We start from the raw sequence: 26,738 nt of genomic DNA, 5'->3' as shown, positions 1-26,738 counted from the left end.
GGGGGGGGTCTGGTGTTGTAGTGTTATTGGGGGGGGGGTCTGGTGTTGTAGTGTTATTGGGGGGGGGGTCTGGTGTTGTAGTGTTATTGGGGGGGGGGGGTCTGGTGTTGTAGTGTTATTGGGGGGGGGGGTCTGGTGTTGTAGTGTTATTGGGGGGGGGTCTGGTGTTGTAGTGTTATTGGGGGGGGGTCTGGTGTTGTAGTGTTATTGGGGGGGTTCTGGTGTTGTAGTGTTATTGGGGGGGGGTCTGGTGTTGTAGTGTTATTGGGGGGGGGGGTCTGGTGTTGTAGTGTTATTGGGGGGGGGGTCTGGTGTTGTAGTGTTATGGGGGGGGGGGTCTGGTGTTGTAGTGTTATTGGGGGGGGGGGTCTGGTGTTGTAGTGTTATGGGGGGGGGGGTCTGGTGTTGTAGTGTTATTGGGGGGGGGTCTGGTGTTGTAGTGTTATTGGGGGGGGGTCTGGTGTTGTAGTGTTATTGGGGGGGGGGTCTGGTGTTGTAGTGTTATTGGGGGGGGGTCTGGTGTTGTAGTGTTATTGGGGGGGGGGGTCTGGTGTTGTAGTGTTATTGGGGGGGTATGTTTAGTTTTGGTTGGGGGTCTGGTGTTGTAGTGTTATTGGGGGGGGGTCTGGTGTTGTAGTGTTATTGGGGGGGGGGGGTCTGGTGTTGTAGTGTTATTGGGGGGGGGGTCTGGTGTTGTAGTGTTATTGGGGGGGGGTCTGGTGTTGTAGTGTTATTGGGGGGGGGGGGGTCTGGTGTTGAAGTGTTATTGGGGGGGGGGTCTGGTGTTGTAGTGTTATTGGGGGGGGGGGTCTGGTGTTGTAGTGTTATTGGGGGGGGGGGTCTGGTGTTGTAGTGTTATGGGGGGGGTCTGGTGTTGTAGTGTTATTGGGGGGGGGGGGGGGTCTGGTGTTGTAGTGTTATTGGGGGGGGTTGGTATCCAGCCAAGAGGATATCACAGGAATCCCATCTCACCACAATGGAGACTGAAATAGGATGAGAGATGGATGAGGTATGTCTTCACGTCCCGTTGGGACCTAAAGGGCAGACGGGTCGTACTGACAGGTGGACCGTCTCACCTCAACCCCCCCCCCCCCCCCTCTCTGACCCATGTCCTTTCCTCTTCAGTAGACTGACGGATACAACCACTTCCTGTCCAGAACCATTTACAGACAAAAGGTGTTTATAATGTACTTTATTTCTCATTTGATAAATTACTGCATAAAGCAACAAATAACATATTACAAAATAAATAGTGTTTATTGTACGGACATGAGCTTTTTCCTCAAGCTTAAGGTCTTGATATGTACAGAAACACATCAGGTGAAGCAGGTCTCGATATGCTACAGCAACACATCAGGTGAAGCAGGTCTCGGTATGCTACAGCAACACATCAGCTGAAGCAGGTCTCGATATGCTACAGCAACACATCAGGTGAAGCAGGTCTCGGTATGCTACAGCAACACATCATGTGAAGCAGGTCTCGATATGCTACAGCAACACATCAGGTGAAGCAGGTCTCGATATGCTACAGCAACACATCAGGTGAAGCAGGTCTCGGTATGCTACAGCAACACACCAGGTGAAGCAGGTCTCGATATGCTACAGCAACACATCAGGTGAAGCAGGTCTCGATATGCTACAACAACACATCACGTGAAGCAGGTCTCGATATGCTACAGCAACACATCAGGTGAAGCAGGTCCACTATATGTCCTTCTGGTCATGTAGTGGACATCTTCAATCAGAAATACAACTGAATAATAGCAGAGAAAACAATAAAATACTGATCTGCCCAGCCATGAAGGGGAGGAGTGATCAAGGCCCAGACAGGAAGGGGAGGAGAGTTCAAGGCCCAGACAGGAAGGGGAGGAGGGTTCAAGGCCCAGACAGGAAGGGGAGGAGAGTTCAAGGCCCAGACATGAAGGGGAGGAGAGTTCAAGGCCCAGACAGGAAGGGGAGGAGAGATCCGTAAAGGGGACAGCAACCTCCGTAAAGGGGACAGTAACCTCCGTAAAGACGACAGCAACCTCCGTAAAGGGGACAGTAATCTCCGTAAAGACGACAGCAACCTCCGTAAAGACGACAGCAACCTCCGTAAAGGGGACAGTAACCTCCGTAAAGGGGACAGTAACCTCCGTAAAGAGGACAGCAACCTCCGTAAAGACGACAGTAACCTCCGTAAAGACGACAGTAACCTCCGTAAAGACGACAGCAACCTCCGTAAAGACGACAGCAACCTCCGTAAAGGGGACAGCAACCTCCGTAAAGGGGACAGTAACCTCCGTAAAGGGGACAGTAACCTCCGTAAAGGGGACAGTAACCTCCGTAAAGGGGACAGTAACCTCCGTAAAGACGACAGCAACCTCCGTAAAGACGACAGCAACCTCCGTAAAGACGACAGTAACCTCCGTAAAGACGACAGTAACCTCCGTAAAGAGGACAGCTACAACAAAACAAAGGGATGCAAGAAATTATTTTCTGGGCCATGACAGTACAATTTCCCCGAAATGCTGTGGATGTCGGCTCAAGGGTAATGACCTTCAATAGTTTAGGGTAATGACCTTCAATAGTTTAGGGTAATGACCTTCAATAGTTTAGGGTAATGACCTTCAATAGTTTAGGGTAATGACCTTCAATAGTTTAGGGTAATGACCTTCAATAGTTTAGGGTAATGACCTTCAATAGTTTAGGGTAATGACCTTCAATAGTTTAGGGTAATGACCTTCAATAGTTTAGGGTAATGACCTTCAATAGTTTAGGGTAATGACCTTCAATAGTTTAGGGTAATGACCTTCAATAGTTTAGGGTAATGACCTTCAATAGTTTAGGGTAATGACCTTCTCCACAATGCCTTTGTTGATTCTCTGAGTCTGTGGCTGGGATGCAATCAAATAACACACATTCACATGCATCTCTTCATCCATCTCTCCATCCATCCATCCATCTCTCTCTCCATCCATCCATCCATCTCTCCATCCATCTCTCTCTCCATCCATCCATCATCTCTCTCTCTCCATCCATCCATCTCTTCATCCATCTCTCCATCCATCCATCCATCTCTCCATCCATCCATCATCTCTCATCCATCCATCCATCTCTCCATCCATCCATCCATCTCTCCATCCATCTCTCTCTCCATCCATCCATCATCTCTCTCTCTCTCCATCCATCCATCTCTCCATCCATCCATCTCTCCATCCATCCATCATCTCTCCATCCATCCATCCATCCATCCATCATCTCTCATCCATCCATCCATCTCTCCATCCATCCATCTCTCCATCCATCCATCTCTCCATCCATCCATCCATCCCCCTGCATTGTCTCAGACTGCTTCCGTAGAGCATGGTAGTATTAAGCAGCCTCTCCATCCATCCATCCATCCATCCATCCATCCATCCATCCATCCATCCATCCATCCATCCATCCATCCATCCATCCATCCATCCATCCATCTCTCCATCCCCCTGCAGTGTCTCAGACTGCTTCCGTAGAGCATGGTAGTATTAAGCAGCCTCTCCATCCATCCATCCATCCATCCATCCATCCATCCATCCATCCATCCATCCATCCATCTCTCCATCCCCCTGCAGTGTCTCAGACTGCTTCCGTAGAGCATGGTAGTATTAAGCAGCCTCTCCATCCATCCATCCATCCATCCATCCATCCATCCATCCATCCATCCATCCATCCATCCATCCATCCATCCATCCATCCCCCTGCAGTGTCTCAGACTGCTTCCGTAGAGCATGGTAGTATTAAGCAGCCTCTCCATCCATCCATCCATCCATCCATCCATCCATCCATCCATCCATCCATCCATCCATCTCTCCATCCCCCTGCAGCCTCTCCAGACGGTGTCTTCCTTCCCATCTCCTTCCTTGATGCTCGGTACAGTTTGATACTGAGACTAGGCAGATCATACAGTTCTTCCAGATGGAACCTGGACCGGAACCGTTCTACGAACTGGTTCTCTCTGTCCAGACGGAACCTCATGGCCCAGAGGATCTCCGTCCCGTCCTGACACAGGTGATCGAAGGTGTCCAAGAGTTCCCCCAGGTAAGGGTGGCAGTACACCACGTCAGCGGCGAACACGTAGTCGTAGTGACAGGTAGCCTGAGGGAAGTGTTGTTCGAGCTCCTTCCCCCAGGACAGCTCAGTGACCTGAGGAGGGTGTCTACACTGCCCCCTGGTGTTACGGAGTACGTTATACTGCAGGTTACTCAGCACCTCCGGTAGGTCCGTGGACGTCACCTTGGCACCTAGGAAATAATAAAACAAACAAACACCAGTTACCAAACAGGAAGGAGATGTTCTGTCCTCTGAAGAGGGTGGTGTCACTGGACGTGCTACCTGTCCCGGACCTGCTACCTGTCCCAGACCTTGTACCTGTCCCAGACCTGCTACCTGTCTTAGACATGCTACATGTCCCAGACCCGCTACCTGTCCCAGACATGCTACCTGTCCCAGACATTCTACCTGTCTTAGACCTGCTACCTGTCCCAGACCTTCTACCTGTCCCAGATCTGCTACCTGTCCCAGACCTGCTACCTGTCCCAGACATGCTACCTGTCCCAGACATTCTACCTGTCTTAGACCTGCTACCTGTCCCAGACCTTCTACCTGTCCCAGACATGCTACCTGTCCCAGACCTGCTACCTGTCCCAGACCTTCTACCTGTCCCAGACCTGCTACCTGTCCAAGACCTCCTACCTGTCCCAGACCTGCTACCTGTCCCAGACCTGCTACCTGTCCCAGACCTGCCACCTGTCCCAGACCTGCCAACTGTCCCAGACCTGCCACCTGTTCCAGACCTGCTACCTGTCCCAGACCTGCCACCTGTTCACCGGACGTGCTACCTGTCCCAGACCTGCTGTTTTCAACTCTCTAGAGACAGCAGGAGCGGTAGAGATACTCTGAATGATCGGCTATGAAAAGCCAACTGACATTTACTCCTGAGGTGCTGACCTGTTGCACCCTCAACAACCACTGTGATTTATTATTATCTGACCCTGCTGGTCATTTATGAACATTTGAACATCTTGGCCATGTTCTGTTATAATCTCCACCCGGCACAGCCAGAAGAGGACTGGTCCACCCCTCATAGCCTGGTTCCTCTCTAGGTTTCTAATCTCCACCTGGCACAGCCAGAAGAGGACTGGTCCACCCCTCATAGCCTGGTTCCTCTCTAGGTTTCTAATCTCCACCCAGCACAGCCAGAAGAGGACTGGTCCACCCCTCATAGCCTGGTTCCTCTCTAGGTTTCTAATCTCCACCCAGCACAGCCAGAAGAGGACTGGTCCACCCCTCATAGCCTGGTTCCTCTCTAGGTTTCTAATCTCCACCCAGCACAGCCAGAAGAGGACTGGTCCACCCCTCATAGCCTGGTTCCTCTCTAGGTTTCTAATCTCCACCCAGCACAGCCAGAAGAGGACTGGCCACCCCTCATAGCCTGGTTCCTCTCTAGGTTTCTAATCTCCACCCGGCACAGCCAGAAGAGGACTGGTCCACCCCTCATAGCCTGGTTCCTCTCTAGGTTTCTAATCTCCACCCAGCACAGCCATGAAGAGGACTGGCCACCCCTCAGAGCCTGGTTCCTCTCTAGGTTTCTAATCTCCACCCGGCACAGCCAGAAGAGGACTGGTCCACCCCTCATAGCCTGGTTCCTCTCTAGGTTTCTAATCTCCACCCAGCACAGCCAGAAGAGGACTGGTCACCCTTCAGAGCCTGGTTCCTCTCTAGGTTTCTAATCTCCACCCAGCACAGCCAGAAGAGGACTGGTCACCCTTCAGAGCCTGGTTCCTCTCTAGGTTTCTTCCTAGGTTCTGGCCTTTCTAGGGAGTTTTTCCTAGCCACCGTGCTTCTACACCTGCATTGCTTGCTGTTTGGGGTTTTAGGCTGGGTTTCTGTACAGCACTTTGAGACATCAGCTGATGTAAGAAGGGCTTTATAAATACATTTGATTGATTGATTGATTGGATGGGCACGAAAAACTAAAACCTAAAAAACACTAACGAGGAGGGTATCTGAGACGACCCGTATGTAATATGTATGAGGAGGGAGTCTGGGACCACCCGTATGTAATATGTATGAGGAGGGAGTCTGGGACGACCCGTATGTAATATGTATGAGGAGGGAGTCTGGGACCACCCGTATGTAATATGTATGAGGAGGGAGTCTGGGACGACCCGTATGTAATATGTATGAGGAGGGAGTCTGGGACCACCCGTATGTAATATGTATGAGGAGGGAGTCTGGGACGACCCGTATGTAATATGTATGAGGAGGGAGTCTGGGACCACCCGTATGTAATATGTATGAGGAGGGAGTCTGGGACGACCCGTATGCAATATGTATGAGGAGGGAGTCTGGGACGACCCGTATGTAATATGTATGAGGAGGGAGTCTGGGACCACCCGTATGTAATATGTATGAGGAGGGAGTCTGGGACGACCCGTATGTAATATGTATGAGGAGGGAGTCTGGGACCACCCGTATGTAATATGTATGAGGAGGGAGTCTGGGACGACCCGTATGTAATATGTATGAGGAGGGAGTCTGGGACCACCCGTATGTAATATGTATGAGGAGGGAGTCTGGGACCACCCGTATGTAATATGTATGAGGAGGGAGTCTGGGACCACCCGTATGTAATATGTATGAGGAGGGAGTCTGGGACGACCCGTATGTAATATGTATGAGGAGGGAGTCTGGGACGACCCGTATGTAATATGTATGAGGAGGGAGTCTGAGACCACCCGTATGTAATATGTATGAGGAGGGAGTCTGTGACGACCCGTATGTAATATGTATGAGGAGGGAGTCTGGGACGACCCGTATGTAATATGTATGAGGAGGGAGTCTGGGACGACCCGTATGTAATATGTATGAGGAGGGAGTCTGGGACGACCCGTATGTAATATGTATGAGGAGGGAGTCTGAGACCACCCGTATGTAATATGTATGAGGAGGGAGTCTGGGACGACCCGTATGTAATATGTATGAGGAGGGAGTCTGGGACGACCCGTATGTAATATGTATGAGGAGGGAGTCTGGGACGACCCGTATGTAATATGTATGAGGAGGGAGTCTGGGACGACCCGTATGTAATATGTATGAGGAGGGAGTCTGAGACGACCCGTATGTAATATGTATGAGGAGGGAGTCTGGGACCACCCGTATGTAATATGTATGAGGGGGGAGTCTGGGACGACCCGTATGTAATATGTATGAGGAGGGAGTCTGGGACCACCCGTATGTAATATGCATGAGGGGGGAGTCTGGGACGACCCGTATGTAATATGTATGAGGAGGGAGTCTGGGACGACCCGTATGTAATATGCATGAGGAGGGAGTCTGGGACGACCCGTATGTAATATGTATGAGGAGGGAGTCTGGGACCACCCGTATGTAATATGTATGAGGAGGGAGTCTGGGACCACCCGTATGTAATATGTATGAGGAGGGAGTCTGGGACGACCCGTATGTAATATGTATGAGGAGGGAGTCTGGGACGACCCGTATGTAATATGTATGAGGAGGGAGTCTGGGACGACCCGTATGTAATATGTATGAGGAGGGAGTCTGGGACCACCCGTATGTAATATGTATGAGGAGGGAGTCTGGGACGACCCCGTATGTAATATGTATGAGGAGGGAGTCTGGGACGACCCGTATGTAATATGTATGAGGAGGGAGTCTGGGACGACCCGTATGTAATATGTATGAGGAGGGAGTCTGGGACCACCCGTATGTAATATGTATGAGGAGGGAGTCTGGGACGACCCGTATGTAATATGTATGAGGAGGGAGTCTGGGACGACCCATGCGACTTTGTAAAACACAAGATTGTCTCACCTAAAAGGCTGGTAACTACGGAGACCAGACCGGTCCCGGCGCCCAGCTCGATGACGTTCTTGTCCAGCAGGTTGTACGTGTCACGGTGCGTATCCAGGAAGTAACACAGCACTATGGCCTGATGGGAAATAACAGGACATTTTAAAAATGAAGTTACACATGGTGAGGAAAAAAGTGGAATTTAAAAGTAATGATTGTGACGAAGGTGAGCAGAAGGGTAGTAGTGTTAGTGAGGATGACGAAGGTGAGCGTAAGGGTAGTAGTGTTAGTGAGGATGACGAAGGTGAGCGTAAGGGTAGTAGTGTTAGTGAGGATGACGAAGGTGAGCGTAAGGGTAGTGTTAGTGAGGATGACGAAGGTGAGCGTAAGGGTAGTGTTAGTGAGGATGACGAAGGTGAGCGTAAGGGTAGTGTTAGTGAGGATGACGAAGGTGAGCGTAAGGGTAGTAGTGTTAGTGAGGATGACGAAGGTGAGCGTAAGGGTAGTAGTGTTAGTGAGGATGACGAAGGTGAGCGTAAGGGTAGTGTTAGTGAGGATGATGAAGGTGAGCAGAAGGGTAGTAGTGTTAGTGAGGACGACGAAGGTGAGCGTAAGGGTAGTGTTAGTGAGGATGACGAAGGTGAGCAGAAGGGTAGTAGTGTTAGTGAGGATGACGAAGGTGAGCAGAAGGGTAGTAGTGTTAGTGAGGATGACGAAGGTGAGCGTAAGGGTAGTAGTGTTAGTGAGGACGACGAAGGTGAGCGTAAGGGTAGTAGTGTTAGTGAGGATGACGAAGGTGAGCAGAAGGGTAGTAGTGTTAGTGAGGATGACGAAGGTGAGCGTAAGGGTAGTAGTGTTAGTGAGGATGACGAAGGTGAGCAGAAGGGTAGTAGTGTTAGTGAGGATGACGAAGGGGAGCAGAAGGGTAGTAGTGTTAGTGAGGATGACGAAGGGGAGCGTAAGGGTAGTGTTAGTGAGGATGACGAAGGTGAGCGTAAGGGTAGTAGTGTTAGTGAGGATGACGAAGGGGAGCGTAAGGGTAGTGTTAGTGAGGATGACGAAGGTGAGCGTAAGGGTAGTGTTAGTGAGGATGATGAAGGGGAGCGTAAGGGTAGTGTTAGTGAGGATGACGAAGGTGAGCGTAAGGGTAGTAGTGTTAGTGAGGATGACGAAGGTGAGCGTAAGGGTATTAGTGTTAGTGAGGATGACGAAGGTGAGCGTAAGGGTAGTGTTAGTGAGGATGACGAAGGTGAGCGTGAGGGTAGTAGTGTTAGTGAGGATGACGAAGGTGAGCATAAGGGTAGTGTTAGTGAGGACGACGAAGTTGAGCAGAAGGGTAGTAGTGTTAGTGAGGATGATGAAGGTGAGCGTAAGGGTAGTGTTAGTGAGGACGACGAAGTTGAGCAGAAGGGTAGTAGTGTTAGTGAGGATGACGAAGGTGAGCGTAAGGGTAGTAGTGTTAGTGAGGATGATGAAGGTGAGCGTAAGGGTAGTGTTAGTGAGGATGACGAAGGTGAGCAGAAGGGTAGTAGTGTTAGTGAGGATGACGAAGGTGAGCGTGAGGGTAGTAGTGTTAGTGAGGATGACGAAGGTGAGCGTAAGGGTAGTAGTGTTAGTGAGGATGACGAAGGTCAGCGTAAGGGTAGTAGTGTTAGTGAGGATGATGAAGGTGAGCGTAAGGGTAGTGTTAGTGAGGATGACGAAGGTGAGCAGAAGGGTAGTAGTGTTAGTGAGGATGACGAAGGTGAGCAGAAGGGTAGTAGTGTTAGTGAGGATGACGAAGGTGAGCGTAAGGGTAGTAGTGTTAGTGAGGATGACGAAGGTGAGCGTAAGGGTAGTAGTGTTAGTGAGGATGATGAAGGTGAGCGTAAGGGTAGTAGTGTTAGTGAGGATGATGAAGGTGAGCGTAAGGGTAGTGTTAGTGAGGACGACGAAGTTGAGCGTAAGGGTAGTAGTGTTAGTGAGGACGACGAAGGTGAGCGTAAGGGTAGTAGTGTTAGTGAGGATGATGAAGGTGAGCGTAAGGGTAGTAGTGTTAGTGAGGATGACGAAGGTGAGCGTAAGGGTAGTGTTAGTGAGGACGACGAAGGTGAGCGTAAGGGTAGTAGTGTTAGTGAGGATGACGAAGGTGAGCGTAAGGGTAGTAGTGTTAGTGAGGATGACGAAGGTGAGCGTAAGGGTAGTAGTGTTAGTGAGGATGACGAAGGTGAGCAGAAGGGTAGTAGTGTTAGTGAGGATGACGAAGGTGAGCGTAAGGGTAGTAGTGTTAGTGAGGATGACGAAGGTGAGCGTAAGGGTAGTAGTGTTAGTGAGGATGACGAAGGTGAGCGTAAGGGTAGTAGTGTTAGAGAGGATGACGAAGGTGAGCGTAAGGGTAGTAGTGTTAGTGAGGATGACGAAGGTGAGCGTAAGGGTAGTAGTGTTAGTGAGGATGACGAAGGTGAGCGTAAGGGTAGTGTTAGTGAGGATGACGAAGGTGAGCGTAAGGGTAGTAGTGTTAGTGAGGATGACGAAGGTGAGCGTAAGGGTAGTAGTGTTAGAGAGGATGACGAAGGTGAGCGTAAGGGTAGTAGTGTTAGTGAGGATGACGAAGGTGAGCGTAAGGGTAGTAGTGTTAGTGAGGATGACGAAGGTGAGCGTAAGGGTAGTGTTAGTGAGGATGACGAAGGTGAGCGTAAGGGTAGTAGTGTTAGTGAGGATGACGAAGGTGAGCAGAAGGGTAGTGTGTTAGTGAGGATGACGAAGGTGAGCGTAAGGGTAGTGTTAGTGAGGATGACGAAGGCGAGCGTAAAGGCAGTAGCGTCAGCGAGGACGACGAAGGCGAGCGTAAAGGCAGTAGCGTCAGCGAGGACGACGAAGGCGAGCGTAAAGGCGCCTGTCGTACCGAGGGCCACATCACAGCTCCGTAGAGGTCATGTGACTCCTTGATCCTGATCTGATGATCGGCGAAGGTGTAGCCCTCCCAGGCTTCCACGGTGATCAGAGACTGGATGATCGTCCTGGACATAATGGCAGCTGCCAGCTCAGCATCCGCAGCAACACCTGGCGAACCATAACGGAGAAGATGGATGCATTTCCCATCATCCTCTCTGTCAGTACAGTCTCAGGTTGTTGATGTATTTCCCATCATCCTCTCTCTCAGAGGAAAGAGTAGGGTAATGCCCCTCAGTAGGGTAATATAACTCCTCTACACGGCTAGCTGACCCAGCATCAGTACAGTAACCTAGCCCCTCAGTAGGGGTAATATAACCCCTCTACACGGCTAGCTGACCCAGCATCAGTACAGTAACCTAGCCCCTCAGTAGGGTAATATAACCCCTCTACACGGCTAGCTGACCCAGCATCAGTACAGTAACCTAGCCCCTCAGTAGGGGTAATATAACCCCTCTACACGGCTAGCTGACCCAGCATCAGTACAGTAACCTAGCCCCTCAGTAGGGGTAATATAACCCCTCTACACGGCTAGCTGACCCAGCATCAGTACAGTAACCTAGCCCCTCATTAGGGGTAATATAACCCCTCTACACGGCTAGCTGACCCAGCATCAGTACAGTAACCTAGCCCCTCATTAGGGGTAATATAACCCCTCTACACGGCTAGCTGACCCAGCATCAGTACAGTAACCTAGCCCCTCAGTAGGGGTAATATAACCCCTCTACACGGCTAGCTGACCCAGCATCAGTACAGTAACCTAGCCCCTCAGTAGGGGTAATATAACCCCTCTACACGGCTAGCTGACCCAGCATCAGTACAGTAACCTAGCCCCTCAGTAGGGTAATATAACCCCTCTACACGGCTAGCTGACCCAGCATCAGTACAGTAACCTAGCACCTCAGTAGGGGTAATATAACCCCTCTACACGGCTAGCTGACCCAGCATCAGTACAGTAACCTAGCCCCTCAGTAGGGTAATATAACCCCTCTACACGGCTAGCTGACCCAGCATCAGTACAGTAACCTAGCCCCTCAGTGGGGTAATATAACCCCTCTACACGGCTAGCTGACCCAGCATCAGTACAGTAACCTAGCCCCTCAGTAGGGTAATATAACCCCTCTACACGGTTAGCTGACCCAGCATCAGTACAGTAACCTAGCCCCTCAGTAGGGTAATATAACCCCTCTACACGGCTAGCTGACCCAGCATCAGTACAGTAACCTAGCCCCTCAGTAGGGTAATATAACCCCTCTACACGGCTAGCTGACCCAGCATCAGTACAGTAACCTAGTCCCTCAGTAAGGTAATATAACCCCTCTACAGGTCTAGCTGACCCAGCATCAGTACATTAACCTAGTCCCTCAGTAGGGGTAATATAACCCCTCTACACGGCTAGCTGACCCAGCATCAGTACAGTAACCTAGCCCCTCATTAGGGGTAATATAACCCCTCTACACGGCTAGCTGACCCAGCATCAGTACAGTAACCTAGCCCCTCAGTAGGGTAATATAACCCCTCTACACGGCTAGCTGACCCAGCATCAGTACAGTAACCTAGCCCCTCATTAGGGGTAATATAACCCCTCTACACGGCTAGCTGACCCAGCATCAGTACAGTAACCTAGCCCCTCAGTAGGGTAATATAACCCCTCTACACGGCTAGCTGACCCAGCATCAGTACAGTAACCTAGCCCCTCATTAGGGGTAATATAACCCCTCTACACGGCTAGCTGACCCAGCATCAGTACAGTAACCTAGCCCCTCAGTAGGGGTAATATAACCCCTCTACACGGCTAGCTGACCCAGCATCAGTACAGTAACCTAGCCCCTCAGTAGGGGTAATATAACCCCTCTACACGGCTAGCTGACCCAGCATCAGTACAGTAACCTAGCCCCTCATTAGGGGTAATATAACCCCTCTACACGGCTAGCTGACCCAGCATCAGTACAGTAACCTAGCCCCTCATTAGGGGTAATATAACCCCTCTACACGGCTAGCTGACCCAGCATCACTACAGTAACCTAGCCCCTCATTAGGGGTAATATAACCCCTCTACACGGCTAGCTGACCCAGCATCACTACAGTAACCTAGCCCCTCAGTAGGGGTAATATAACCCCTCTACACGGCTAGCTGACCCAGCATCAGTACAGTAACCTAGCCCCTCAGTAGGGGTAATATAACCCCTCTACACGGCTAGCTGATCCAGCATCAGTACAGTAACCTAGCCCCTCAGTAGGGGTAATATAACCCCTCTACACGGCTAGCTGACCCAGCATCAGTACAGTAACCTAGCCCCTCAGTAGGGGTAATATAACCCCTCTACACGGCTAGCTGACCCAGCATCAGTACAGTAACCTAGCCCCTCAGTAGGGGTAATATAACCCCTCTACACGGCTAGCTGACCCAGCATCAGTACAGTAACCTAGCCCCTCAGTAGGGTAATATAACCCCTCTACACGGCTAGCTGACCCAGCATCAGTACAGTAACCTAGCCCCTCATTAGGGGTAATATAACCCCTCTACACGGCTAGCTGACCCAGCATCAGTACAGTAACCTAGCCCCTCAGTAGGGTAATATAACCCCTCTACACGGCTAGCTGACCCAGCATCAGTACAGTAACCTAGCCCCTCAGTAGGGTAATATAACCCCTCTACACGGCTAGCTGACCCAGCATCAGTACAGTAACCTAGCCCCTCAGTAGGGGTAATATAACCCCTCTACACGGCTAGCTGACCCAGCATCAGTACAGTAACCTAGCCCCTCATTAGGGGTAATATAACCCCTCTACACGGCTAGCTGACCCAGCATCAGTGCAGTAACCTAGCCCCTCAGTAGGGTAATATAACCCCTCTACACGGCTAGCTGACCCAGCATCAGTACAGTAACCTAGCACCTCAGTAGGGGTAATATAACCCCTCTACACGGCTAGCTGACCCAGCATCAGTACAGTAACCTAGCCCCTCAGTAGGGTAATATAACCCCTCTACACGGCTAGCTGACCCAGCATCAGTACAGTAACCTAGCCCCTCATTAGGGTAATATAACCCCTCTATGTAGCTGATTAGTGTACTCGCTGCCAGGTTATTTGCGTCCTCTCTGACAGACAGACATGCAGCTGGTATACCAGTTATGTAAGCTAGTGAGGGGAGAGACGCAGAACTGCTCTTAAATCACTTCACAGCTTGTGTGTGTGTGTGTGTATGCCTGTGTGTGTGTGTGTGTGCCTGTGTGTGTGTGTGTCAATGTACCTTGATTACGATGCTATAAAGCAAGTCTACGAACCGCTATAAAAACACTCATAGTGACCCCATCAACCAACGAATACCACCAATCTACCCAGAGTGCACTTCAACTACCGACAACCGACGTTTCGTTACGTACAGCGATAAGCATAAAGTTGACGTAGTGAGTCATCCCATAAACCGACCCGTTTCGTTCTGTATCCCGTGTGGGTTCTGAAAGTTCTAGCTATGGTACCGTACCTTGGTGTGTTGTGGAGTGTTGTGGGTTAGCAGCAGTAAGGGGTGAGGAGTGTTGTGGGTTAGTAGCAGTAAGGGGTGAGGAGTGTTGTGGGTTAGTAGCAGTAAGGGGTGAGGAGTGTTGTGGGTTAGCAGCAGTAAGGGGTGAGGAGTGTTGTGGGTTAGCAGCGGTAAGGGGTGAGGAGTGTTGTGGGTTAGTAGCAGTAAGGGGTGAGGAGTGTTGTGGGTTAGTAGCAGTAAGGGGTGAGGAGTGTTGTGGGTTAGTAGCAGTAAGGGGTGAGGAGTGTTGTGGGTTAGCAGCGGTAAGGGGTGAGGAGTGTTGTGGGTTAGTAGCAGTAAGGGGTGAGGAGTGTTGTGGGTTAGTAGCAGTAAGGGGTGAGGAATGTTGTGGGTTAGTAGCAGTAAGGGGTGAGGAGTGTTGTGGGTTAGTAGCAGTAAGGGGTGAGGAGTGTTGTGGGTTAGTAGCAGTAAGGGGTGAGGAGTGTTGTGGGTTAGTAGCAGTAAGGGGTGAGGAGTGTTGTGGGTTAGCAGCAGTAAGGGGTGAGGAGTGTTGTGGGTTAGTAGCAGTAAGGGGTGAGGAGTGTTGTGGGTTAGTAGCAGTAAGGGGTGAGGAGTGTTGTGGGTTAGTAGCAGTAAGGGGTGAGGAATGTTGTGGGTTAGTAGCAGTAAGGGGTGAGGAGTGTTGTGGGTTAGTAGCGGTAAGGGGTGAGGAGGTTGTGGGTTAGTAGCAGTAAGGGGTGAGGAGGTTGTGGGTTAGTAGCGGTAAGGGGTGAGGAGTGTTGTGGGTTAGTAGCAGTAAGGGGTGAGGAGTGTTGTGGGTTAGTAGCAGTAAGGGGTGAGGAGTGTTGTGGGTTAGTAGCAGTAAGGGGTGAGGAGGTTGTGGGTTAGTAGCAGTAAGGGGTGAGGAGGTTGTGGGTTAGTAGCAGTAAGGGGTGAGGAGTGTTGTGGGTTAGTAGCAGTAAGGGGTGAGGAGTGTTGTGGGTTAGTAGCAGTAAGGGGTGAGGAGTGTTGTGGGTTAGCAGCAGTAAGGGGTGAGGAGTGTTGTGGGTTAGTAGCAGTAAGGGGTGAGGAATGTTGTGGGTTAGTAGCAGTAAGGGGTGAGGAGTGTTGTGGGTTAGTAGCAGTAAGGGGTGAGGAGTGTTGTGGGTTAGTAGCAGTAAGGGGTGAGGAGTGTTGTGGGTTAGTAGCAGTAAGGGGTGAGGAGTGTTGTGGGTTAGTAGCAGTAAGGGGTGAGGAGTGTTGTGGGTTAGCAGCAGTAAGGGGTGAGGAGTGTTGTGGGTTAGTAGCAGTAAGGGGTGAGGAGTGTTGTGGGTTAGTAGCAGTAAGGGGTGAGGAGTGTTGTGGGTTAGTAGCAGTAAGGGGTGAGGAGTGTTGTGGGTTAGTAGCAGTAAGGGGTGAGGAGTGTTGTGGGTTAGCAGCGGTAAGGGGTGAGGAGTGTTGTGGGTTAGTAGCAGTAAGGGGTGAGGAGTGTTGTGGGTTAGTAGCAGTAAGGGGTGAGGAGTGTTGTGGGTTAGTAGCAGTAAGGGGTGAGGAGTTTGTGGGTTAGTAGCAGTAAGGGGTGAGGAGTGTTGTGGGTTAGCAGCAGTAAGGGGTGAGGAGTGTTGTGGGTTAGCAGCAGTAAGGGGTGAGGAGTGTTGTGGGTTAGTAGCAGTAAGGGGTGAGGAGTGTTGTGGGTTAGCAGCGGTAAGGGGTGAGGAGTGTTGTGGGTTAGTAGCAGTAAGGGGTGAGGAGTGTTGTGGGTTAGTAGCAGTAAGGGGTGAGGAGTGTTGTGGGTTAGTAGCAGTAAGGGGTGAGGAGTGTTGTGGGTTAGTAGCAGTAAGGGGTGAGGAGTGTTGTGGGTTAGTAGCAGTAAGGGGTGAGGAGTGTTGTGGGTTAGTAGCGGTAAGGGGTGAGGAGTGTTGTGGGTTAGTAGCAGTAAGGGGTGAGGAGTGTTGTGGGTTAGTAGCAGTAAGGGGTGAGGAGGTTGTGGGTTAGTAGCAGTAATAAAATCGGACCGGGTTTCTCCAAAACGGAGCGTTAGATGTCCAGGGAACAGAGTTGGGTTCCTTTAGGCTTGGTGCTCCGGGGCTCAGTCAGGTCGGCTGGCTGTGTGTTGTGAGGGGTTGGTGTATGATTCTCTTTCTCCTTGCCTTCCCTCCCTCCCTCTATCTCTCTCTCTCTCTCTCTCCTTTCCTTCCCTCCCTCCGTTGGCATACTGGGTATGGTACACCCCTCCCTCCCGCTCTCCTTTCCTTCCTTCCCTCCCTCCGTTGGCATACTGCCTGGTGGGTCAGCCAAAGAGAGAGAGAGAGGGAAACGTGAATTAGAGAGAATGAAGAAAACAGGTGAGAGAAGGTTAGGAAGAGCTAGAGGGAGGAAGGGCTAGAGGGAGGAAGGGCTAGAGGGAGGAAGAGCTAGAGGGAGGAAGGGCTAGAGGGAGGAAGAGCTAGAGGGAGGAAGAGCTAGAGGGAGGAAGGGCTAGAGGGAGGAAGAGCTAGAGGGAGGAAGAGCTAGAGGGAGGAAGAGCTAGAGGGAGGAAGGGCTAGAGGGAGGAAGGGCTAGAGGGAGGAAGGGCTAGAGGGAGGAAGAGCTAGAGGGAGGAAGAGATAGAGGGAGGAAGGGCTAGAGGGAGGAAGGGCTAGAGGGAGGAAGAGCTAGAGGGAGGAAGAGATAGAGGGAGGAAGGGCTAGAGGGAGGAAGGGCTAGAGGGAGGAAGAGCTAGAGGGAGGAAGAGCTAGAGGGAGGAAGGGCTAGAGGGAGGAAGAGCTAGAGGGAGGAAGAGCTAGAGGGAGGAAGAGCTAGAGGGAGGAAGGGCTAGAGGGAGGAAGAGCTAGAGGGAGGAAGGGCTAGAGGGAGGAAGAGCTAGAGGGAGGAAGGGCTAGAGGGAGGAAGGGCTAGAGGGAGGAAGGGCTAGAGGGAGGAAGAGCTAGAGGGAGGAAGAGCTAGAGGGAGGAAGAGCTAGAGTGAGGAAGAGCTAGAGGGAGGAAGAGCTAGAGGGAGGAAGGGCTAGAGGGAGGAAGGGCTAGAGGGAGGAAGAGCTAGAGGGAGGAAGAGCTAGAGGGAGGAAGGGCTAGAGGGAGGAAGGGCTAGAGGGAGGAAGGGCTAGCGGGAGGAAGGGCTAGAGGGAGGAAGGGCTAGAGGGAGGAAGGGCTAGAGGGAGGAAGAGCTAGAGGGAGGAAGGGCTAGAGGGAGGAAGGGCTAGAGGGAGGAAGGGCTAGAGGGAGGAAGAGCTAGAGGGAGGAAGAGCGAGGGAGGAAGGGCTAGAGGGAGGAAGGGCTAGAGGGAGGAAGGGCTAGAGGGAGGAAGGGCTAGAGGGAGGAAGGGCTAGAGGGAGGAAGAGCTAGAGGGAGGAAGGGCTAGAGGGAGGAAGGGCTAGAGGGAGGAAGAGCTAGAGGGAGGAAGGGCTAGAGGGAGGAAGGGCTAGAGGGAGGAAGAGCTAGAGGGAGGAAGGGCTAGAGGGAGGAAGGGCTAGAGGGAGGAAGGGCTAGAGGGAGGAAGGGCTAGAGGGAGGAAGAGCTAGAGGGAGGAAGGGCTAGAGGGAGGAAGGGCTAGAGGGAGGAAGGGCTAGAGGGAGGAAGAGCTAGAGGGAGGAAGGGCTAGAGGGAGGAAGGGCTAGAGGGAGGAAGAGCTAGAGGGAGGAAGGGCTAGAGGGAGGAAGGGCTAGAGGGAGGAAGGGCTAGAGGGAGGAAGAGCTAGAGGGAGGAAGAGCGAGGGACAGAGGAAGAGCTAGAGGGAGGAAGAGCTAGAGGGAGGAAGAGCTAGAGGGAGGAAGAGCTAGAGGGAGGAAGAGCGAGGGACAGAGGAAGAGCTAGAGGGAGGAAGAGCTAGAGGGAGGAAGAGCTAGAGGGAGGAAGGGCTAGAGGGAGGAAGAGCTAGAGGGAGGAAGGGCTAGAGGGAGGAAGAGCGAGGGACAGAGGAAGAGCTAGAGGGAGGAAGAGCTAGAGGGAGGAAGAGCTAGAGGGAGGAAGAGCTAGAGGGAGGAAGAGCTAGAGGGAGGAAGGGCTAGAGGGAGGAAGGGCTAGAGGGAGGAAGAGCTAGAGGGAGGAAGAGCTAGAGGGAGGAAGAGCTAGAGGGAGGAAGGGCTAGAGGGAGGAAGGGCTAGAGGGAGGAAGAGCTAGAGGGAGGAAGAGCTAGAGGGAGGAAGGGCTAGAGGGAGGAAGGGCTAGAGGGAGGAAGGGCTAGAGGGAGGAAGGGCTAGAGGGAGGAAGAGCTAGAGGGAGGAAGGGCTAGAGGGAGGAAGGGCTAGAGGGAGGAAGGGCTAGAGGGAGGAAGAGCTAGAGGGAGGAAGAGCGAGGGAGGAAGGGCTAGAGGGAGGAAGGGCTAGAGGGAGGAAGGGCTAGAGGGAGGAAGGGCTAGAGGGAGGAAGGGCTAGAGGGAGGAAGGGCTAGAGGGAGGAAGAGCTAGAGGGAGGAAGGGCTAGAGGGAGGAAGGGCTAGAGGGAGGAAGAGCTAGAGGGAGGAAGGGCTAGAGGGAGGAAGGGCTAGAGGGAGGAAGAGCTAGAGGGAGGAAGGGCTAGAGGGAGGAAGGGCTAGAGGGAGGAAGGGCTAGAGGGAGGAAGGGCTAGAGGGAGGAAGAGCTAGAGGGAGGAAGGGCTAGAGGGAGGAAGGGCTAGAGGGAGGAAGAGCTAGAGGGAGGAAGGGCTGAAGGGAGGAAGGGCTAGAGGGAGGAAGAGCTAGAGGGAGGAAGGGCTAGAGGGAGGAAGGGCTAGAGGGAGGAAGAGCTAGAGGGAGGAAGGGCTAGAGGGAGGAAGAGCGAGGGACAGAGGAAGAGCTAGAGGGAGGAAGAGCTAGAGGGAGGAAGAGCTAGAGGGAGGAAGAGCTAGAGGGAGGAAGAGCGAGGGACAGAGGAAGAGCTAGAGGGAGGAAGAGCTAGAGGGAGGAAGAGCTAGAGGGAGGAAGGGCTAGAGGGAGGAAGGGCTAGAGGGAGGAAGAGCGAGGGACAGAGGAAGAGCTAGAGGGAGGAAGAGCTAGAGGGAGGAAGAGCTAGAGGGAGGAAGGGCTAGAGGGAGGAAGGGCTAGAGGGAGGAAGGGCTAGAGGGAGGAAGGGCTAGAGGGAGGAAGAGCTAGAGGGAGGAAGGGCTAGAGGGAGGAAGGGCTAGAGGGAGGAAGGGCTAGAGGGAGGAAGAGCTAGAGGGAGGAAGAGCTAGAGGGAGGAAGGGCTAGAGGGAGGAAGGGCTAGAGGGAGGAAGGGCTAGAGGGAGGAAGAGCTAGAGGGAGGAAGGGCTAGAGGGAGGAAGGGCTAGAGGGAGGAAGAGCTAGAGGGAGGAAGGGCTAGAGGGAGGAAGAGCGAGGGACAGAGGAAGAGCTAGAGGGAGGAAGGGCTAGAGGGAGGAAGAGCTAGAGGGAGGAAGAGCTAGAGGGAGGAAGAGCTAGAGGGAGGAAGAGAGAGAGAGAGAAGGGAAAAGAGAGCGAGAGACTAAGGGGAGAGTTCTAGCAGAGTTGGAAATAGAGTGGAGGGCTTGGGGTTAATACCTTGACAAATATTGAGACAAGGAGTGGAGATTATCATTCCAAACACAGTTTGCTACAGTTAGCCTAAATAAGAACGCTGTTTCTCTGAGGCATCCCTTCCTGCTGCATCCTAGCTGTTAAAGAACGATGCTGTCTCTCTGAGGCATCCCTTCCTGCTGCATCCTAGCTGTTAAAGAACGATGCTGTCTCTCTGAGGCATCCCTTCCTGCTGCATCCTAGCTGTTAAAGAACGATGCTGTCTCTCTGAGGCATCCCTTCCTGCTGCATCCTAGCTGTTAAAGAACGATGCTGTCTCTCTGAGGCATCCCTTCCTGCTGCATCCTAGCTGTTAAAGAACGATGCTGTCTCTCTGAGGCATCCCTTCCTGCTGCATCCTAACTGTTAAAGAACGATGCTGTCTCTCTGAGGCATCCCTTCCTGCTGCATTCTAGCTGTTAAAGAACGATGCTGTCTCTCTCAAGCATCCCTTCGTGTTGCATCCTAGCTGTTAAAGAACGATGCTGTCTCTCTCAAGCATCCCTTCGTGTTGCATCCTAGCTGTTAAAGAACGATGCTGTCTCTCTCAAGCATCCCTTCCTGCTGCATCCTAGCTGTTAAAGAACGATGCTGTCTCTCTGAGGCATCCCTTCCTGCTGCATCCTAGCTGTTAAAGAACGATGCTGTCTCTCTGAGGCATCCCTTCCTGCTGCATCCTAGCTGTTAAAGAACGATGTAAACAAGCAGAGACACATCGTGTAAACAAGCAGAGACACATCGTGTAAACAAGCAGAGAGACACATCGTGTAAACAAGCAGAGAGACACATCGTGTAAACAAGCAGAGAGACATCGTGTAAACAAGCAGAGAGACACATCGTGTAAACAAGCACAGACACATCGTGTAAACAAGCACAGACACATCGTGTAAACAAGCAGAGAGACATCGTGTAAACAAGCAGAGAGACATCGTGTAAACAAGCAGAGAGACATCGTGTAAACAAGCAGAGACACATCGTGTAAACAAGCAGAGAGACACATCGTGTAAACAAGCAGAGACACATCGTGTAAACAAGCAGAGACACATCGTGTAAACAAGCAGAGAGACATCGTGTAAACAAGCAGAGACACATCGTGTAAACAAGCAGAGAGACACATCGTGTAAACAAGCAGAGAGACATCGTGTAAACAAGCAGAGACACATCGTGTAAACAAGCAGAGAGACACATCGTGTAAACAAGCAGAGACACCGTGTAAACAAGCAGAGAGACACATCGTGTAAACAAGCAGAGAGACACATCGTGTAAACAAGCAGAGAGACACATCGTGTAAACAAGCAGAGAGACATCGTGTAAACAAGCAGAGACACATCGTGTAAACAAGCAGAGAGACATCGTGTAAACAAAATAACAAGACTGCCTTTGTAATACAAAAAAAAAATAACATTTTCATTATTCCAAAATCTTCATCCCAAAACATAGAAAATCCACCGACAGACAGACAGGCAGAGACGCATCCTTATCAACAACATCATGGCTTTAACGCCGCTACGTCTCCTCATCATTCAGAAACATCATTCAGAAACATCATCAAACGCTTCCCAGTGGGTTTCAGCGTCTGTTTATCGGTCGAATATATGCCTCTGATGACATCATCACCACCAGACGGTCCAGAGTTTTAAAAGTTCTCTCACAGCGTCTTCCTCCCTCTGCCCCTCACACCTCTCTTCCCCCCCCCCCCCCTCCCCCCCCCCTCTCCCTTCCCTCGGTTGGCCCCCGAACACGGACTGGGCCGTTACCACGGCGACCCCGCTGTCGCCGCCGCTCCGCTCCGTCCTACTGGGGAGGAGTTTAGGTACGCCGTTATTAGGAGGAGGCGCTTCCTTCCTCTGCTGGCTGGCCCCTCCCACAACCAGGTTGGCCCCTCCCGTATTCTGACTAACCACTCCTACTTCTTTCTTCCTTTCTTGGCTGGCCACTCCCACATCATGGCTGGCTCTTCCCATATCCTCTTGAGCGGGAGGGAGGGAGGGAGGGAGGGGAGGAGAGGAGAGGGAAGAGGAAGTAGGAGAGAGGGGAGGGAAGGGAGGAGAGGGAAGAGGGAGGGAGGGAGGGAGGGAGGGAGGGAGGGAGGGAGGGAGGGAGGGAGGGAAGAGGAAGTAGGAGAGGGAGGGAGGGAGGGAGGGAGAGAGGGGAGGGAAGGGAAGGGAGGAGAGGGAAGAGGAAGTAGGAGAGAGGGGAGGGAGGGAGGAGAGGGAAGAGGAGGGAGAGGAATGGAGGTATACAGGACAGATCAGAGGCAAATTGAGACACATTCACAATAAATTCACTATCCAAGTCATTCACAATAAATTCACTGTTATACCCCAAGTCATTCACAATAAATTCACTGTTATACCCCAAGTCATTCACAATAAATTAACTGTTATACCCCAAGTCATTCACAATAAATTCACTGTTATACCCCAAGTCATTCACAATAAATTCACTGTTATACCCCAAGTCATTCACAATAAATTAACTGTTATACCCCAAGTCATTCACAATAAATTCACTGTTATACCCCAAGTCATTCACAATAAATTCACTGTTATACCCCAAGTCATTCTCAATAAATTCACTGTTATACCCCAAGTCATTCACAATAAATTCACTGTTATACCCCAAGTCATTCACAATAAATTCACTGTTATACCCCAAGTCATTCACAATAAATTAACTGTTATACCCCAAGTCATTCACAATAAATTAACTGTTATACCCCAAGTCATTCACAATAAATTCACTGTTATACCCCAAGTCATTCTCAATCTGTACTTGTAATAATTAGGACCAACCATTGACCCAGACTGGTACCTGCTGTGAGCTGTTTGATAACAGGATGTAGAGTCTCTTCTGTCTTCCTGCTGTTCCAACCAAAACGACTCCCACAGAACGTTGGTTTAGGGTTAAGAAAACACACACACACTCACACACACACAGGGACACACACACACACGCAGAGACACACACACACGCAGAGACACACACACACGCAGAGACACACACACACACACACACACACACACACACACACACACACACACACACACACACACACACACACACACACACACGCAGACACACACACGCAGAAGCAGACACACACGAGGGGATGAGTTTGAACAGGTCAATGCGGAAAATCGCTAAATTTGATCGCTGACCCCCCCCCCCCCCCCCCTGCTAGCTGGTACTGGGAGAAGTCACCTGACCTCTGGGAGGGGGGGGGCTGGGTTAGGGGGTGGTACCTCAGGAGGTGTGTGGTACATGGTGTGTGGTACATGGTGTGTGGTACCTCAGGAGGTGTGTGGTACATGGTGTGTGGTACCTCAGGAGGTGTGTGGTACATGGTGTGTGGTACATGGTGTGTGGTACATGGTGTGTGGTACCTCAGGAGGTGTGTGGTACATGGTGTGTGGTACCTCAGGAGGTGTGTGGTACCTCAGGAGGTGTGTGGTACATGGTGTGTGGTACATGGTGTGTGGTACCTCAGGAGGTGTGTGGTACATGGTGTGTGGTACATGGTGTGTGGTACCTCAGGAGGTGTGTGGTACATGGTGTGTGGTACAAGGTGTGTGGTACCTCAGGAGGTGTGTGGTACATGGTGTGTGGTACCTCAGGAGGTGTGTGGTACATGGTGTGTGGTACATGGTGTGTGGTACATGGTGTGTGGTACCTCAGGAGGTGTGTGGTACATGGTGTGTGGTACCTCAGGAGGTGTGTGGTACCTCAGGAGGTGTGTGGTACCTCAGGAGGTGTGTGGTACATGGTGTGTGGTACATGGTGTGTGGTACCTCAGGAGGTGTGTGTGGTACATGGTGTGTGGTACCTCAGGAGGTGTGTGGTACATGGTGTGTGGTACATGGTGTGTGGTACCTCAGGAGGTGTGTGGTACATGGTGTGTGGTACCTCAGGAGGTGTGTGGTACATGGTGTGTGGTACCTCAGGAGGTGTGTGGTACATGATGTGTGGTACATGGTGTGTGGTACCTCAGGAGGTGTGTGGTACATGGTGTGTGGTACATGGTGTGTGGTACCTCAGGAGGTGTGTGGTACCTGGTGTGTGGTACCTCAGGAGGTGTGTGGTACATGGTGTGTGGTACCTCAGGAGGTGTGTGGTACATGGTGTGTGGTACCTCAGGAGGTGTGTGGTACATGGTGTGTGGTACCTCAGGAGGTGTGTGGTACCTCAGGAGGTGTGTGGTACATGGTGTGTGGTACCTCAGGAGGTGTGTGGTACATGGTGTGTGGTACATGGTGTGTGGTACCTCAGGAGGTGTGTGGTACATGGTGTGTGGTACCTCAGGAGGTGTGTGGTACATGGTGTGTGGTACATGGTGTGTGGTACATGGTGTGTGGTACCTCAGGAGGTGTGTGGTACATGGTGTGTGGTACCTCAGGAGGTGTGTGGTACATGGTGTGTGGTACCTCAGGAGGTGTGTGGTACCTCAGGAGGTGTGTGGTACATGGTGTGTGGTACCTCAGGAGGTGTGTGGTACATGGTGTGTGGTACATGGTGTGTGGTACCTCAGGAGGTGTGTGGTACATGGTGTGTGGTACCTCAGGAGGTGTGTGGTACATGGTGTGTGGTACATGGTGTGTGGTACATGGTGTGTGGTACCTCAGGAGGTGTGTGGTACATGGTGCGTCGTCTCTTGCTGAATTCCTTCATGTCTTTAAGAATCTCGTGTTTCACCTCAGGAGGCATGGCAGAAAACTCCTCAGAGTCCATGTCCACAGAGTCTTCATATAAATCCCCCTGACAGACAGACAGACAGACAGACAGACAGACAGACAGACAGACAGACAGACAGACAGACAGGCAGACAGGCAGACAGGCAGACAGACAGACAGAGGCAGCCAGACAGACAGAGGCAGCCAGCCAGCCAGCCAGCCAGCCAGCCAGCCAGCCAGCCAGCCAGACAGACAGAGGCAGCCAGCCAGCCAGCCAGCCAGACGTCACAAGGTAGCAAAACGTTATGAAACAAAAAGGAATACAGTGTTCTTATTGGACAAGTTGATAAAGCACCGCCCTCTCTGTTTTCTCCTCCATCACATGACGTGGGTGTTGACCTCACCTGGTAGATGTGATGGCTGTCGTCCTCCCCCTCCTGCTCCTCCTCTGAGCTGCTCCTCTCTCTCTCCTCCTCCTCCTCCTCCTGGGCTGGCAGGGCAGGCAGAATGTACATGTCCTCCTCTCTCCTCCCAGCAGACAGGCTGGGCAGATGATCCTGACTGGAGGAGGAACCCAACACAGAGAGATTGGTTACAGGTCTGTACACAGACCAGATCTCCTATGAAACATGGAATGGTCCGTGTTCATCTATCACCATCTTAGTGCTTGTAGATCTGTTATGAAGCTCTGAGCGGGCTTTCATTTAGGTCATGGTCTTCCTCCTCTCCTCTCCCTTCCTTCCTTCCTTCCTTACCTCCTCCCCTCTCCTCTCCCCTCCCCTCTCCTCTCCTCTCCTCTCCTCTCCTCCCCTCTCCTCCCCTCCCCCCTCCTCCTCTCCTCTCCTCCCCTCCTCTCTCCTCTCCTCTCCTCTCCTCTCCTCTCCTCTCCTCTCCCAGAGCAGCTTTGATGGCCTCTCTCTTCAGGAAGGGAGGAGTTTGTAATTGGTCTGTTTGGACTCCAGTCTTCTCCTCCTTCCTCTGTCTTCTGATGGCCTGGAGGGAAGCACAGGGTTAACACACACACACACACACACACACACACACACACACACACACACACACACACACACACACACACACACACACACACAGACAGACAGACCACATAAACACACACACACACACACACACACACACACACACACACACACACACACACACACACACACACACACACACACACACCACACACACACACACACACACACACACACACACACACACACAGACAGACAGACAGACAGACAGACCACATAAACACACACACACATAAACATAAAAACAGACAGAGAGACAGGCAGACAGACATGCAGACAGACATGCAGACAGACATGCAGACAGACAGACAGACAGACAGACAGACAGACAGACAGACAGACAGACACCAGGGTCTGTTTCTTGATCAGAGGTGCATCTCCATCGAACACGAAGACAGGTCTGATGTGATTTACAGAGGGTGGGTATAATTATTATTATTATTATTACAAATTATACCCACCCATTACAGAGGCGATGGAACAAGGTGAGGAGGTGGGCGTTCTAGATACTGTCTCCCTCCCTGTCTCTCACACCCTTCACCACCTGCTTCAACCAGATACTGATGTCTCCCTCCCTGTCTCTCACACCCTTCACCGCCTGCTTCAACCAGATACTGATGTCTGGGAGAGGGACAGGGTCAAGGATCTCTACTTGCACAATACACTGGAAACTAATTCTATGTCAGATGCAGACACATGCAAACAAACAACATGTTATGACTGGGATATGCAGGAGGTGTGGGTGGGAGATTGAGTGGAAGAAGTAGGGAACCCTACTTAAAAAAAAAAAATGCAAGAACAAGGAGAGAGAAAGTGTTTAAGAGTGCAATGGGGGGGGGGGGTGCCCGGAAGGATACCGACAGCCAGGATCTTGCCCTCGAGTGTCTCGGGATTGATGGGCTTCCCGGTGGTCTCAAGCAGCTTCCACAGCCCGTGTACCCCCATTGCTCTCCGAGTGACAACCTAGACAACATAAAGACAGAAAATAAGACTATTAGCAAATCGCCCACATCGTAGTAACTATTTGAAAATCTCGATTCAAATACAAACATGTGGCTATCAAACTCACCTGTACTAGAGAACAATAGTTTATTAACCAGAATTGATTATCTTCGGTACTTTGTACTAAGTTGTCTTCTGTGGGTGTAACAATATTTTATTTCCTACGGTGGAACATTGTAGCGCGGATAATAGTTCCGCATTATTCCACGGTTTGGTCATTTTGTAACGCTGTAGTCTCAACTTCCGTTTACTGATCGTGAATCAGATTTTGGGATATCTGTTTACTGTCACCTCTATCGATGAGAAATCGTAG

At 51.5% G+C, this 26,738-nt stretch overlaps 2 protein-coding genes across 3 annotated transcripts; both read right to left on the bottom strand.

Annotated features, from left to right (window-relative positions):
- Positions 1 to 1,177: 1,177 nt before the first annotated feature.
- LOC106575031 (methyltransferase-like protein 21E) lies at positions 1,178 to 12,086 on the bottom strand. Its single transcript, XM_082963207.1, has 3 exons — positions 10,721 to 12,086; positions 7,858 to 7,975; positions 1,178 to 4,262 (listed from the first exon to the last, which is right to left on the bottom strand). The coding sequence occupies exons 1-3, from the start codon at positions 10,841 to 10,843 to the stop codon at positions 3,730 to 3,732; spliced, it is 774 nt and encodes a 257-aa protein (XP_082819333.1). The 5' UTR covers positions 10,844 to 12,086; the 3' UTR covers positions 1,178 to 3,729.
- LOC145861165 (DNA excision repair protein ERCC-5-like) lies at positions 10,836 to 26,580 on the bottom strand. Of its 2 annotated transcripts, XM_082963208.1 has the most exons (8): positions 26,493 to 26,580; positions 26,281 to 26,386; positions 25,885 to 26,044; positions 24,791 to 24,947; positions 24,334 to 24,471; positions 22,531 to 22,580; positions 21,618 to 21,683; positions 10,836 to 10,878 (listed from the first exon to the last, which is right to left on the bottom strand). In XM_082963208.1, the coding sequence occupies exons 4-7, from the start codon at positions 24,899 to 24,901 to the stop codon at positions 21,623 to 21,625; spliced, it is 360 nt and encodes a 119-aa protein (XP_082819334.1). In that variant the 5' UTR covers positions 24,902 to 24,947; positions 25,885 to 26,044; positions 26,281 to 26,386; positions 26,493 to 26,580; the 3' UTR covers positions 10,836 to 10,878; positions 21,618 to 21,622. The 2 variants fall into 2 exon arrangements, with proteins under 2 accessions (XP_082819334.1, XP_082819335.1); XM_082963209.1 differs by lacking the exon at positions 10,836 to 10,878 and having other exon boundaries at positions 21,440 to 21,685.
- Between the last annotated feature and the right edge of the window lie 158 nt (positions 26,581 to 26,738).

The sequence above is a fragment of the Salmo salar genome, chromosome 16 (assembly GCF_965601325.2).
Source record: "Salmo salar chromosome 16, fSalSal1, whole genome shotgun sequence".
Lineage (NCBI taxonomy): Eukaryota > Metazoa > Chordata > Actinopteri > Salmoniformes > Salmonidae > Salmo > Salmo salar.
This window is presented reverse-complemented; position numbering and strand designations above follow the sequence as displayed.